Genomic DNA, 16,050 nt, shown 5'->3' with positions numbered 1-16,050 from the left:
CATCTCCAATCGCTACACCTGGCCTCACTCCTCGTTCCCACGCCTCTCGGCCCCGCCCCACTCGCCACAGTAGACAAAGTATACTTACCTATATTTAGTTTAAAAGAAGTATACTAATAATAAACTTCTTTTTCATAAGGGATATTAAAGACCTTTGATTACATTTTGGGTTGGTTTAGTTTCATTTTTTTGTATTTTGGGTTTTTATGCTTTAAAAAAAAAATGTTTTAATTGAGGCTTAGCTGAGGATAATAAGAAACTGTGTTATTTAAACAACATAATAGTTTACTGAAAAAAGTGGAATGACGGTTTAATTTATTTAAAAAGCATCGAAAAATCATGGAAAATCATGGTTTCCATGCAAGCTATTTTGTTCAGTTTGTCCAAAAGCAAATAACACTCTCTATAGAGTATAAACAATTAAAACAAACAGTTTTGTTTTTAAATTGTAATTAACAAAATTTTTAGTTTTATCTTATGTGGAAATCCTGATTTCATATTATAGCTAATTATAAGCTTTTGTTTATGGTCAAATGAAGTTGTACGAAGCCAACGAAAGAACTACTATACTGACCTTCATTAAATAACATTTTGGCTTATGTCTAAAGAAAATATATTAAGTACCACATGGTATAATTTTTTATTTTTTATTTTTAAGAATGTATTTTTCATTGGGAAAATAAAATGTTTGATTACTATTAAATCGAGATATTTAAGGTTTGAACCAACTCGGAAATATAATTTTAGAACAACAAATAAATTTGTGTCAAGTACGGGAAAACAGGAGACGGAAGATCCAAGTGCAGTGTGAGTTTAATAGGGTTATCCAAAATCAGAGTCGAAACAAACCAATTGGTCGTAACCAAAACTCATTCCAAAACAGAAACAAACAAACAAACAGGAACAAGAACAGGAACTCGAAGACCAGGAATGCGAGGAAACTTGGTGATGGAAAGTAAGGACTCCATGCAGACAAACAGAAAAGGAATGGTTAATATAGGGAGGATAATGACTAACAAGTGAAGACACCTGAGTGCAATTAACAGGAGTGCAATTACTGTGATGAAGGGACAAGGCCTTGTGGGAATTGTAGTGCCTACTGTGAGATGCCTATGGGGAAGTGAGACCACTAGTGGACACCCAGGGAAACAGAGACCAGACAGCGTGGCAATTTGTCTGTATCAAGTGTTTTTTTTTTTTTTTTTTTTCAATAGTGTAATTTGTTTCAGTGCCGCTGTTATTTGTTAAAAAAGCATCACTTATGGAAAGCGTGATATCAACCTTCATCTCCATCAGGATGACCAGACGCCGCTACACTGTGCCGCCCGCATGGGCCACAACGAGATGGTGAAGCTGCTGTTGGAGCACAAGGCAAACCCCAACTCCACCACAACAGCAGGACACACTCCACTGCACATCGCCTCCCGTGAGGGACACACACAGACTGCCAGCATCCTACTGGACATGAACGCCCAGCTCACCAAAATGACCAAGGTACGGTGACCAAGACCAAGATCACCAGCCTGTTGTATTCAAATGGTTAACTGTATAAATCTCTCTCTTGAAACCTCAATGCTGTTTAATTGGTGCCATGCAGAAAGGCTTCACTCCTCTTCATGTAGCAGCCAAATACGGGAAGGTGGATCTAGCAGTGCTGCTTTTGGAGAGAGGAGCCAACCCAAATGCTGCAGGCAAAGTATGAATCAGCTGTATTTATGTGTTTATAGAATGTTATTCTGTTTGATGAGACCATGTGTCGACATATGATTAAACAGACACAACCAATTAATTGAAATTAAGTCAGCAACTGCAATCTAATTACAATTTAACATGTAACCCATTACTATACATGCTTCAAAAAAACATCTTAAAATGTCCAGATGATCAGTCACTACCCTCGTGAAAAAGTACACTTTAACATACTTTTAAAAGAGTACTTCTTATGGAAATAATACTTAAGAGTGAAATGAATGTAGTTTTAAGACACTTAATTCATTGTTAATTTCACTGAAATGAAAATGTATTAAAGTTAAATATTATATTACGTGCAATTTAGTAATTACCTCTATTGTCTTTGAACTGTGATTAAAGTGCACTTCTGATTGTACTGACAAATATTTATGGTGTATATTAAATATTATTATATATAAAATATTACAAATATCATATAAAAATATAAATAAATATAAAAATACATAATAAATCTATATTTTTTAGATTTTTATAGAATATATAATACATTTAATTAAATAAATTATAAAATATAAAAATGCAAATATTAAAAATATTTGGAAAATACTAGTATTAAATATTTGTAATTATGCATTTGTAATAATGGAGTTGCAATTTACTACATTTAATATTAATGTAATATTACTACTACAGTAAAAAAAAAAAATGCTATCGCATATTACAGTAAAATTTCTGTAATTTTAAATATTACTCAACAGATCAAAATAAGTGTCCTTCTTTAAAGCACAACAAAATATTATTAAAACTCACCTCCAAAATCTGTTTAAGTGTGTTAATAACCAGTCATGAAAGTGTCTTTCTGTAAATACTCTTAAGTTGCTTTTTTATATCATTTAATATATTACCTAAAAGTAATTTTTTTTAAATATACAGTACAACACAAGTGCACATTCAGTCCCATCAAACGCTTATGTTTTACAAGGGTTGTAGTATTGTTTCATTTGGTATGACTGATGACAGTGAAGTAAGATGTCTTCTCCTCTGTAGGCTGGACTCACTCCGCTGCATGTGGCCATCCATCATAACAACCTGGACGTGGTCAATCTCTTGCTCAGTAAAGGAGGCTCACCACACAGTACGGCTCGGGTATGACACTGTTTATCGCCTTGCTCAACACACTGTTGTTCCAGCTGCAAAGTGCATTAACCCTTTGCTCTGCTGTGTGTTCTCCACAGAATGGCTATGCTCCGCTGCACATTGCTTCCAAACAGAACCAGGTGGAGGCAGCGAGCAGCTTACTGCAGCACGGAGCTTCTGCCAATGCTGAGTCATTGCAAGGGGTCACACCGCTACACCTAGCCTCCCAGGAGGGCCAAGCAGACATGGTGCTGCTGCTCATCTCAAAACAAGCCAATGTCAATCTGGGCAACAAGGTTAGATTACTGCACTTCAGATTTTGCATCCTTTTTTAAAAAGTTTTCCCTCTTCCAGAAGCATTTTCACTAATGAAAAGAGCTATTTTTCTCACTGCTTTTTCCTTGAATACTGTACACCTGTCGAAGAAAATTCATTTAAAAACTAGATGTGAGAACATCACACATCAGTATGCGGATATTACAATGATGTCATACAAAATACACAACAGTAAGGTTGTATTTTTAACGTTAATTTCTGTATTTTTATTCATCTTAATACAGCATTATGCAATATATGCAGCACTTACATGCATTTCTTAACATTAATATCTTAAAGTTCATTATTTACCACAAACTAAAAATAAACAACATCTGTTTAGAGTTCATTTTTGTTAATGTTAATATATAATTTTTTTTTTTTTTTTTACATTTGTTAAGGCATTTGTTAAGATGAACAAGCAAGAGCACCTCTTTTCAAGCTGAACATGTTTACCTGTTTACATTTATCTCTCAACATTATATACACACACACACACACACACACACACGTTTGTTTTTGTGTAAAGTGTGCTCATCCCATAGGTGTAATGGTTTTTATACTGTAGAAACTGTATATTCTATGGCCCTACACCAACTCTACACCTAACCCTAACCCTCACAGGAAACTTTGTGCATTTTTACTTTCTCAAAAAAACTTATTCTGTATGATTTATAAGTGTTTTGAAAAATGGGGACATGGGTTATGTCCTCATAAGTCACCCTCTCCTTGTAATTCCTGTGTCATACCCATGTCATTATACAGAGTTGTGTCCTGATATGACACACACACACACACACACACACACATGGTGAATAGTGGATATAATGGCCTGATGTCTTGTCGGTCCTCAGAGTGGTCTGACTCCTCTTCACCTCGTGGCTCAGGAGGGGCATGTTGGCATTGCTGATATACTAGTGAAACACGGGGCGTCCGTCTACGCTGCCACACGGGTGAAGACTCACATCTCTCACAGTGCAATATGTTGCTTAAATGAGTCATATTATAATTGATAATGATGAATATGACTGCCATTGTTGATTTCTCTTCAGATGGGTTACACTCCGCTCCATGTAGCTTGTCATTACGGCAATGTCAAGATGGTTAAATTCCTCTTACAGCAACAGGCCAATGTAGACTGCAAGACCAGGGTAAATGAAATAATACCTTTGCTTTGATCAGCTTTGTAAGTGGTTTCGGTTTTCAAACTTTCATCTTTGTCTGAAATCTTCTGCCTTGGATTCTAAGAATAGGAATAGAATCAATTAGTTGATATTTGTGCACAGTCTGTGACTATGTAAGATCTGAAACTCTGTCTCAGAAGAAAAATGTGAGGAGCAAAGTGTTGATTTGATGTCTGACTCTGTATCTGTCCTGTTTTTGGGACTATTAGATGGGGTATACCCCGCTACATCAGGCTGCTCAGCAGGGCCATACGGACATTGTGACACTTCTCCTGAAACACGGCGCCCAGCCGAATGAAATGACGACTGTAAGAGCCTGGCCTCTTTTAACTGATTGCCATCGTTTTAAAATATTGTCAAATGAACATTTCCGTCTCCTACAGAATGGAACATCAGCTCTGGCCATCGCAAAGCGTCTTGGATACATCTCAGTCATTGATGTGCTCAAACTGGTCACCGAAGACACCGTTACAATGGTGAGTTACAGCTGCTCATGCTATGACTGCCATAAACGACATGAAGACTGAATGTATGGAGCCACGTCTTCTAATAATCTTTTTCCTTTAAGACCACCACTGAAAAACATCGCATGAGTTTCCCGGAGACAGTTGATGAGATCCTGGATGTGTCTGAAGATGAAGGTAAATCCAACTCTCTGTGCTCTGTTTTAGAGTTTTCCATTTGGAAAAACAAGATATAGAATCATTTCTTTACATGAGCGGGCATTTAAAGAGCATCCTGCTCTTGGTTTTCTAGGAATTGCACAGCTAACATTAGGTATGAATTTCCCTCTTTCTTCTTCTTTGTGTGACGGCCATTGTCAGTGACTTCATTGCAAACACACACACACACACACACACACACACACATTGTCATTCTCTGGTGCACTGTTGAAATTATGATGGATGTGACATTAGCATGTGTGCACTGACGTTGATAAGCCTGCTTTTATTCCTGAAGGTATCTAACTGTTGCAAAACACTTAACCATCAACCTAACCTGCTACATTTCCTTTTGTTTTGTTTTTTTGTTCTAAAGCGGCACAGATTTAGTTCTCTCACCGTTATCTTGCACTATGGTATACATGTGAACTTGCAAACTTGTGTCATTAAAATTCCAGTTTGCCAGGAACAAAAATAGGTGGTTCATGATCAATATTAGAAAAAAAAAATAGATTTTAAATATGTAGTGTGTTTGTTTTATTGTCTGGTAACTCTAGTTACTTGCATGATTCGTTAAGACATACAGAGAATATCTTAAATGAAATGTGTTTTTCTGTCCCCACTGTACCCAATACGTTGTGAGAAACAAGTTTAACTACAGATATAGTCTCTTAAAGTGTTTTCTTGTGCAGTTTTGTTAATGAAATAAATTTACAAGTTAAAAATACTGATTAAGAACTTAAGAACTTAATTTCTTCAGAATTCTGACTTGCAAAATCGGTGATCTTCAAAGTGTCTCACCTTTTTTAAAGGTGTGTTGTAGAATCAATGCATCATATAAAATCAGAGAGCACTGTATTTCAGCTCCTGGTGTAATTACAGATATTACAGGTGTGTTTATGTCCTGAAAATGTTTCATATTCATCATCGACTCTCTCGAAGATGTGCATCACTTGGCTGCCTCGTGCAAATCCAATGCTAAACTGAAGTTTCATCTTTCAGTATATACAGTTTGAGTATATACTGTGCATTTGCCATATAGTGTATGCGTTATTTATACTACACACACACACATACCATCTATATGCATATATATATATACATGTAGGTTCTTTAAATTCCCATTAAAGCCTGCTTGACCTATTTTTTTTTTTAAAAATGTATGCATGTGTGTTGATGAAATGAAAAAAAAAAAAAAAAATTCTGCTTCACCCAAGAGGATGATTTATAAAAAGACCTTAATAGACACAATTAAAATGAATGGCATTTTTTAAATAATAACAAGAACATTTCTGCAGTATGTCCATCACAAATCTTTCCCTTTGCTTCATTCTCATTCACAGGAAATAGTGATCTGATTGCATCACTCCATTACCTTTCAAAAAAAAGTATTGTGGCAGTACCATGGTACAGTGATGGTTATACCATGGTACTGATTGATTACCGTGGTGTTTAGTACTCAGGTACTTCAAAAAGACAGTGTTAGTACCATGGTACTTCTTTGCTGCTGTCATCATAACATATTAACCTCACTCCGCTGCTCTCAATCCATTGATATCCTTTCCATATCGTCCAGCCAGTATTGATTCAGTGCTCAGTTCCTCTCGACAGCCTGTTTAACACTCTTCTTCTTCTCTTTTCTCTCTTCTCATCCCTCGTCGCGGCAGGCGAGGAGCTGCTGGGGAACGATGGTGCCAGGTATTTGAAGATGGAGGACATAAAGGACCATGATGAGGATTTCCTTTCCCCCAAGAATGTTCTAGAGTACGAGGGAGAGTTGCAGTGATGTTGTTGAAGATGATTCAGATTGAACAAGAAGAGACACATGTATAATAATGTAGAGGAGAGATGGTGGAAGAAATGTCCTTTAAACTAGTTTGAAGAGAAAAGAGTAGAGCCCAAACTAAGGAAAGGCCACTGAGATGAATTATGACGGACCGCAGAACTGTTACTTACAGACTCCTTTGTGTCAGACTTATTTCTAACTTGTGTTTTTTAGGAATCATTCCCCTGCTCTTCCAAGAATCCCATGTGTGTCTCCTGAAACAGTCATGCTGAAAGAACACGAGATGGAGCAGGTAAATGTGATCGATCGATCGAGTGATTGAGTGATTTTAACAAGTATCCTGGTAGTGTTATAGGACTTACTTTATATTAAGTGTCTTTGACTCCTATATACGTACATTTTTACATTTCTAAAGTTTGGGCTCACAGATATTTTTTATATAGTTTTACTGAGCAAGGACACGTTAAATTGATCAAGTTCGATTTAAAATTCACTGAAGAATTACTTTTTGAATAAATGCTGTTCTTTTGAACATTCCATTCATCAAAGAATCCCGAAGAAAGAAATCACTGCATCACTGTTTCCACAAAACTATGAAGCAGCAGCCGTTCTCAACACTGATAATAATCAGAAATGTTTCTTGAGCAGCAAATCATCATATTATTCTGATTTCTGAAGATCATGTGACTCTGAAGACTGGAGGAATGATGCTGAAAATACAGCTGTACATCACAGGAATAAATTATATTTTAACAGATATTCACATAGAAGATTTGTTTGAAAATGTGTTGCCGCCATCAAAATCAAAATGTGTTCATTTTACTTTTTTTTTAAGTTGGCCAGTAAAAAACTTTTTTTTTTCTTTTAGTCAAAGAGGTTAAAGAGAACGATCATATCACACATTTTTAATTTTATGGCATTTCACAAAATGTCCCACCATTTTTCTGAAATTGGAGTTGTAATACCATACCTATACAATTGATAATTTTTATTACTATGACTTTTACCGTGGTACTGTAGTTTGTACTGTATATAGAAAAGTATAAACAGATACAATGGGATAATTAAAGCATTATTGTAAAATATTGCCGCCAAAACACTTTTTAACGGCTATAAACCATATGCATATATGTTTACGATTACTATCATTTTTATTATTGTTTTGTCATTTAAAAAAAAAGCTTTAAGAACTATAAAAACAAATGCTTATAGGAGTAATAATAGACTGCAGATGTACACTTTATCATTACATATTAATATATGTAAATTAAATTAAGTTACTATTAAATTTACATTTACATTTATATATATATATATATATATATATATATATATATATATATATATATTTAAGTAATTTTAGGGGTCAAATCAGATAACTTGACTTAACTCCTTAAGGTAAGAACTGCACATGTTGGCTCTGTACAGTGTATATATGTATATTTTTGTTTTCTGTATATACAGCAGCACACTCCTCTTCCTCTGCTCAAGGATTACGATGAGGATTCGCTGATCCCCAGCAGTCCGGCCACAGAGACGTCAGACAATGTCAGTCCGGTGGCGAGCCCCATCCACACCGGGTTAGTTTCCAACCTCTGGCTGAAATATTCTGGCTTGAAATTGAAATATCACGAATGAATCGTGCATGGTCTTTGTGCTTCTGGTTCTGCAGCTTCCTTGTGAGCTTCATGGTGGATGCTCGTGGCGGCTCGATGAGAGGCAGCAGACACAACGGCCTGCGTGTCATCATTCCTCCTCGTACCTGTGCCGCTCCGACACGCATCACCTGCCGCCTGGTGAAGCCGCAGAAACTTGCCACTCCACCTCCTCTGGTGGAGGGTGAGGGTCTTTCCAGCCGTATCATCTCTCTCGGTCCAGCAGGCATGCAGTTCTTAGGGTGAGGAAACCAGATTTGCTAGAAAACTCGATTTCTTTTGACAAACTTAAATGGCAGACTGACCCGACCCACATTGCTCCTGAAGGCCTGTGATTGTGGAGATTCCCCATTTCGCGGCCCTCGGTCGGGGAGATCGTGAGCTGGTGGTCTTGAGAAGTGAGAACGGATCGGTCTGGAAGGAGCATCGCAATCGTTATGGTGACGAGGTCCTGGAGACCATCCTCAATGGCATGGATGAAGGTCTGTACTCATTCTTACTGTATTGACAAGTTACACTGTAGAAACAATTTCTGTTATAGAATTATAGAACTATAGAACAAGCTTCTTATCTATTATACATTTTGAAGTAGGTCCTGTTTCAAAATAAAGAAAAACTGTTGAGTCTCTTTACTGGAAAAAACGCACTACAGTAATGTGAATCATTATGCCAAAAAATCTGATTAAATTAAATTAATTTAAACAATGTACTATAAATAAATAACAATTATTAAATCCTAATTGAACTATGGCCTAATCCTGGCTTAATCTGTGGCCTGACTGTGAAACCAGGTCTTTATTTTACAGTGTCATCGTTACACGTTACATGTTACATATACTAATTATAGTAATAACAACAACTCATGCATAAATACATGCAACTAACTAAACCAAACCCTCATCCTCACTTTAACCATACAGTTCATACATGTAGTTAATTAATATGACTCCATACGTAAAAATTACCCTGTCACAGGAACACTGAAAATAAAGTTTGACCAATTAAAATTATTTCATTTATATTACAAGAATGAGAATTTGGTGAAAATGTACACACCCTGAGAAATCAGGAGTAAGATGTTACTTTATTTCTAGAATAAATGTGAACATGCATTAATTCATCTCATTCACAAACACAAAAAAATCTGATTTAGTTCTCCTCAAAATTAATAAAAACAGTTAAAAGCAATTAAGAATATCTCTCAAAGCTGCAATTATTAAATGTTATTTACTACAGATATACTTTGTATTTAAGCCCATTTTGCCATTCGTATTTCACAGCACCAGTTTGCTACTGAACTTCGATGATCTAATTCAACCAAACTAATGAAATAAACTAATATTTCTTCTTTTTTATTGCTAAAGAGTGTTGAACTTTCTTCTTCTGAATTCTACTGTACAAATGTGAATTTACATTTATTTCAGCCTGAGGCTTTGGGTGTGAAAGGGCTTTTACATTTTCCAAAAATAGATCTTTTTATATTAAAATCAAACAACCACATCCAGCCCAGATTTAAAAAGTAATGCAATAGTAACATAACGCATTAATTTCAACTAAGTAACATAAATAGTTATTTTTTTTCAAGAAGTAATGCAATATTGTAATTAGAGTTGTTCCGATTCCGATACTAGTATCAGAAATATCACCGATACCACAACAAATTCTGCCATTGGCATCAGCGAGTACATGAAGCCATATACCGATCTGATACCATTTTCTTAAACAAGACCTAGTTTTGACAGCTAGCTTTGCCTAACCGCTGCACGGTTCTTCTTCGCTGCTCAGAATGCACAGTTGTGCTGTGTTTTTATACAGTCTATGGTTGCCACAAGCAACCCCTGTTTAGCGTGAGTAAATTGACAATATATTAAGCAACTGTTGATATATAATTTTTTTTATATTCCTAAACTTATTTGTTGCTTTCTTTTATACAGTTATATTGTAAAACTAACATACCTTTTTAGTTTGCGGTGTTAGATATTTGGCTGCATTTGAAGCTATTTTTCGCTTAAGAAAATAAATAATATTACCGTCAAATTCATGTCAGATAATAAAAATACTGTAATAAATACAGTAGTTCACCATGTATTTGTTCATGTTTCATTAAGGGATCAATCTGAAGCACACCATAAAATAATTCTAGCAATTTACACAGGGCTAGTAGTATATACAGCTACATATACACACCCAGGTATCGGATCAGTACTCGGTATCGGCCGATACCCTGAGCCCAGGTATCGCAATCAGTATGCGGAAGAGAAAAAGGGTATCAGAACATCTTTAATTGTAATGCATTACTTTTAAAAGTAATTTTTCCCAACACTGCTCATCTACATTTTGGATGGCCTGGGGTGAGCACATTTTCAGCAAATTTTCATTTTTTTTTTTTTTGTCAGCTATTCCTTTAACAGGCTTTGCAGTGTCTAATGTAAAGTATTTCCGATGTCTGTGTAGCCGGCCAACTGTGATAATTTGATCTTTTCTCTGTTGGCTGTGCACTTTAGATCTTGAGAGTCAGGAGGAACTTGGGAAGAAGAGGATCAGGCGCATCATCTCGACTGACTTCCCTCTCTACTTTGCGGTGGTGTCCCGCATCCAGCAGGAGAACGATCTGATTGGCCCAGAAGGGGGTTTTCTCGCCAGTAAGCTGGTGCCCATGGTCCAGGCCAGTTTTCCTGAGACTGCCGTCACCAAGCGAGTCCGTCTCGGACTGCAGGTGAGATGGGAGGATGATGATGAGGAGGAAGAAGTGATGGAAAATGGAGGAAGCTTATCTCCTGCATATTACCATAATGTATCTGACAGCTTTTAGATTTTTTTTGTCATTGTTTTCCTGTTTGGTCATGAGACACCAAACATGACGGAACATCTCATCTTTCATCACTCAAAATGAATTCTTTTTGGGATCAACTATTTTAACATTGTTCCATTGGAATGAGAATGAATGGGATTTTGTAAGTTGCTTAGAACTGTGTGGGTGAAGTTGATGATGGTAAAAATGAATGATGAAGTCTGGTGTAGTATGGCATGGTATCTTTCTACTTCCTGCTTAGATAAAACATAGCTTATTTCTTCCTTTGCAGTGCATAAAACATAGCAAAAGTTGAGGATGGATGGAAGTTTGTTTGAATGTATCAGGGTAATGGCAGGTTTTGATTGATGGAATTGTACGTTGAAGAGAATCAAAGACACGAAAGGATGTTGAAGCTCATTACAATTTTCTGTACTGTTACAAATATCTAAAGCACCTTATAAAAGGAAACTTTCATTAGATAAAACATCTTACTGAGTTACTGTAAAAAAATCTTTAGAGTTTTTTTCTTTACTTTATTAGATACCCATTTTTTTGTATGTTTTATATTTTAAATGTCAAAACCTAGAACTTAGAATGAAATGATTGTTCAGGACTCACACGTGTTTATTTCTGTTTTCTTGCTCATACCAAAGCTGTTTTTTTTTTTACTTGTTTTTAACCCATCGTTTGTTTAATCATTTATGTCATCTGTTATATAATTTTTCTTCTGTTTTGCTTCATTTTTACTTTTTCTTCTTTAAGAAACGTGGTCTAATATTCTAATCATCTACATGTATTGACAAACTTGGACTTAAACAGATTTATAAATGTGCATTTTATTTATAATTCTTTAAAATTACTTTGAATACTTTGAATTTGATGTCGTTAAACATTTAGGGATCAGTAATATAGCACACCTGACTCATGATTTCAAATGGTAATTCATTGTAAACAAATAAGAATATGATTATATTGAATTACGCACTCAGAGATCTTTAAAAGCTTTACAGCGATACAGGGTCATTTTGTTGTGTCTGTGTCTTTAGTTTCTACTACAAGTGAATTCATTTTGCACCAGCTTTGGTTCAATAATGTTTGTAACTGTTTTTCCATTAATAAATAAGACTGATTGATGAGCTAAATTTGGTGTCTTGAATTACATTGTGCAATAATTGCAATGACAATGGAAGTATATTGATAGCTTTTCTTTCTACTCTTTTCCCTGATTTCTCTCGTGAAAATCTGAACGAAATCCCATCGTCATACATTCATACGTGAATACACTTTTGCTCACACTACCGAATCTATTTCTTCTGACTCTCATCCCCTCTTCTTCTCTTTCACCACCCCTGTCTTTTACTTTGCGTTCTACCCTTTTGTTACGCTCTCTTCTCTCGCTCCATCCTGGGCACTCAGGCCCAGCCAGTCCCTGATGAGCTGGTGGGCAAACTTCTGGGGAACCAGGCCACTTTCGGCCCTGTGGTGACAGTAGAGCCTCGTCGGCGCAAGTTTCACCGTCCCATCGGCCTGAGGATCCCTCTGCCTCCCTCCTGGAGGGAGAGTCCACGGGACGCAGGCGAGGGCGACACCACCAGCCTCCGCCTGCTCTGCAGCGTCATCGGTAAAAATCTGCCAAACACTTCTACATTGCAAAGTCTTTTTTCTGCATCATTATTACAGAGATCTAATCATCCTGAATACATTTGATAAATCCTTGATAAATTAGCTTGAAGCATGTTTAGCTTTCTTATCTCATTTGATAATATTTCTGTCACGGTTCGCTTAAGCTAGTTAATCGCACAACAAAGAGCAGTTCAATCCACAATATTTTAATAAATCCAACAGAGCAGAGCAAAAGCAATTCCATGTAAACTAATAATGGACAGAACAAGGAGAGCTTATACAGATACTAAACGAGGGAACTAATGAGATGATTACCAAACACAGGTGAACTGAATGAACTAATCAACAAGAGAAACAGAAACTAGAGGTGTTTCTCAATGTCAAGGAAGGATCCTCGGAAGCCAGTATTTCGAGGATGCTACGTCATCGACATCCGTCGAAGGACTGTTCCAATGTCGAGGATCCTCGGAATTTCAACCAAGGACTGAGTCCTTCGTTCGAAGAATATCCCATGCACAGGAAAGGATGCATATGTGTATCCTTCGTGCTCTTCGTGCTCTCAAATCACCCACAATCCTATGCTATCTAACGTTAGTTCAAAAATTAAAAAATGTTGAACATTAACGTAGTCAGAGCATTAACGGTTTTTATTTACGCTACCAAACATTTGTTATAACTGTAGTTATAAAAGTTTGACGTTTAAATGCCAGTACAAATTACTTCTGATATTGTAAATTATACAAATACAAATGGTTAACTGAACCGGACCGGTGATTTAACAATTGGTTGCGTCAACGGCATTTATTTTATAAATAACTAGTTAAGTTGTCCAAAGTAATTTAATGATACCATTCACAGCGTTATTCAAACGGACCTTTTCACTGACGTAATGACGCAATTACGTGCACTTGCTAGCCTGTTCCATTTACGTGTTCTCCGTATGCTAAAGAGGTGTCTCACCTAGCCTCTGAAGGAAGTGACTTGGAAGGATCAGTCCTACCAAGGAAGCATCCTTGACATTGAGAAACGCCTTAGGGCTGCATCCAAAAACTGAAAAATGATGCCTTCAGAGGACGCGTTCCAAGGTAGGAATGCATCAAGGCATGTCTGAATTCAATGTTAGCTTCACTTCCTGTATCCTGAGATGCATTCATCTGGCCGGTTTTTGAAGGCAGCATAGATGTATTCTTTGCTGCCTTTGATATCCCACAATCCTGTGCGCTCCATTCTGTGACAGTTAAGCCAAAAAATAAATATGGCGTCTGAAAGTTGCGGTCAGTGGTCAGTTTGTGTGTAAATGTACATTTTTGATCAACTTTTTCCACTTTTGAAGTCATTTCTAACAGAGAAATTAATATTACAGTAATTAAATATCTACCTAGTTATCACCAAAGCTCTCTAAACTGTATTTTGCTGTAGATCATTACTCTGCCTCAGAAGCCTGTCCGAAATCTGTTTCATGAGGTGCTTTCGTGCAAAAACGCTGCCTGCAAAGTCACTGCCTGATATTGCAGCGATGTTTTCGGATGCAGCCTTGATCAAACTTAAATTGGGCATAAAGACAAAAACTAAACGAAAACACAAAAAAGAACTGTGACAATTTTTTTTTTCTCCTGTCAGATTCATGCAATTGCAAATAAATGTTGTTGTTAACTAAAACAATTGGAATAATGCTGAAAAAACTTGAAATGAGAACTACAAAAATTGACTGAATGTTAAAGTACAACAACAAATTACTAAGCACATAACAAAACTACATAAAAATGAAAAGCTAAAATAAAGAAATGCTATAATAGTATATAAATAATACTGCAAATGCATGACAATTTTGCTTCTCCATTATCTAATTGTAAGGGTGTTTAGAGGTTTTTACTGGAAAAGACAAAAATACTGATGGGGCAAATTTCTATATATATCCATGTTTAATGTGCACAACTAAGGAAGCCATTCATAACTGGACTAATAAATAGTGAGGCGGTGGTGTATAAAACAATAATTTTTAGAGATGAATGACAGCTTGTTGAAGAGAGTGTGCTGCTACTTTGATAAGCAGTCAGGCATTTTTGTCTGAGGCTTTTGATGCGAAGATACTAAGATTTTTGTCCAGAAGATATTAAAAATAGCAAGAAATCTACTGACCTTTAAAGAGATAGCAGAGCCTAAAAACGAGAAAGATATAGAAATGTTAAAAATGTTTAAAAAAAAAAATTCAAAATATTTTTGGGTGGCACAGAAGTTGCACTGCTCAACAAAGATGCAGGAGTGAATCTATGCAAGGATTAGGTTTGTAAGCAATACATGTTGATTAAGACATGTCTACTGCATATTTATTTTGATCTGCACTTCTGGACATGTCATAGGTGGCACAGCTCCTGCCCAGTGGGAAGATATAACTGGTACCACCAAACTTCTGTATGCCAATGACTGTGCCAATTTCACCACTAATGTCTCTGCCCGGTAAGCACCATATCTCCACATCACGTTAGGTTATTTCAGAAGATGAAATATGAGTTTCGTCTTCACAACAGTGTTTTATTATTCAACTTTGTATATATCATATTCAAAATCTGACTCAAAGTCTGTTTTGCTCTCCCACAGTTTCTGGCTGGCAGACTGTCCTCGGACCGCAGAGGCCGTGACCTTTGCTAACCTCCTGTACCGCGAGCTGACAGCCGTGCCATACATGGCCAAATTTGTAGTTTTTGCAAAGATGAATGAAGCCCGAGAGGGCCGACTCCGCTGTTACTGCATGACTGATGACAAAATGGACAAAACCCTGGAGCAGCACGAGAACTTTACTGAAGTGGCTCGCAGCAGAGACATAGAGGTCATATGATATAGTGTGCTACATACTTCATATAGACAGTACATAACAATGCATCAGTTGTGCCATTATTTCTACAATAAAGTATCATTTACATTTATACTTAAAAAAAAAACAGGGAAAGAAATGCTGTATGAAAAAGTCAGTATGAACTACAAATCGACTATTCATAATCCACCACAAACTTGCATTTGACTACTTCTGGAATAAAACACCCAATTTTCACAATACAATCCAACTCAAATAAATATTAAACTATTATAAAATATTCTTAAATATGTGACATTACAGAAGTTAATGTGTTGCTGATGATGTTTCATGTTGACTTTGCTATATATCATCTATATATTATCATGTGATTGATGAACGTTTAAATCC

The 16,050-nt window shown here is 36.3% G+C and overlaps 1 protein-coding gene across 1 annotated transcript in view; it reads left to right on the top strand.

The window, feature by feature from the left end:
* LOC113085510 (ankyrin-1-like) overlaps positions 1-16,050 on the top strand; it is a 122,154-nt gene that overhangs the window by 64,017 nt on the left and 42,087 nt on the right. The window contains exons 14-32 of the mRNA XM_026255176.1: positions 1,297-1,494; positions 1,598-1,696; positions 2,740-2,838; positions 2,928-3,125; positions 3,999-4,097; positions 4,197-4,295; positions 4,538-4,636; positions 4,712-4,804; positions 4,897-4,969; positions 5,085-5,105; positions 6,658-6,754; positions 6,990-7,068; positions 8,241-8,356; positions 8,449-8,673; positions 8,759-8,913; positions 10,936-11,147; positions 12,642-12,846; positions 15,209-15,305; positions 15,447-15,675. Coding sequence (XP_026110961.1) covers positions 1,297-1,494; positions 1,598-1,696; positions 2,740-2,838; positions 2,928-3,125; positions 3,999-4,097; positions 4,197-4,295; positions 4,538-4,636; positions 4,712-4,804; positions 4,897-4,969; positions 5,085-5,105; positions 6,658-6,754; positions 6,990-7,068; positions 8,241-8,356; positions 8,449-8,673; positions 8,759-8,913; positions 10,936-11,147; positions 12,642-12,846; positions 15,209-15,305; positions 15,447-15,675 — 2,493 coding nt within the window. The remainder of the gene's footprint in view (positions 1-1,296; positions 1,495-1,597; positions 1,697-2,739; positions 2,839-2,927; positions 3,126-3,998; positions 4,098-4,196; positions 4,296-4,537; positions 4,637-4,711; positions 4,805-4,896; positions 4,970-5,084; positions 5,106-6,657; positions 6,755-6,989; positions 7,069-8,240; positions 8,357-8,448; positions 8,674-8,758; positions 8,914-10,935; positions 11,148-12,641; positions 12,847-15,208; positions 15,306-15,446; positions 15,676-16,050) is intronic.

The sequence above is a fragment of the Carassius auratus genome, chromosome 5 (genome assembly GCF_003368295.1).
Source record: "Carassius auratus strain Wakin chromosome 5, ASM336829v1, whole genome shotgun sequence".
Classification (NCBI taxonomy): Eukaryota; Metazoa; Chordata; class Actinopteri; order Cypriniformes; family Cyprinidae; genus Carassius; species Carassius auratus.
This window is presented reverse-complemented; position numbering and strand designations above follow the sequence as displayed.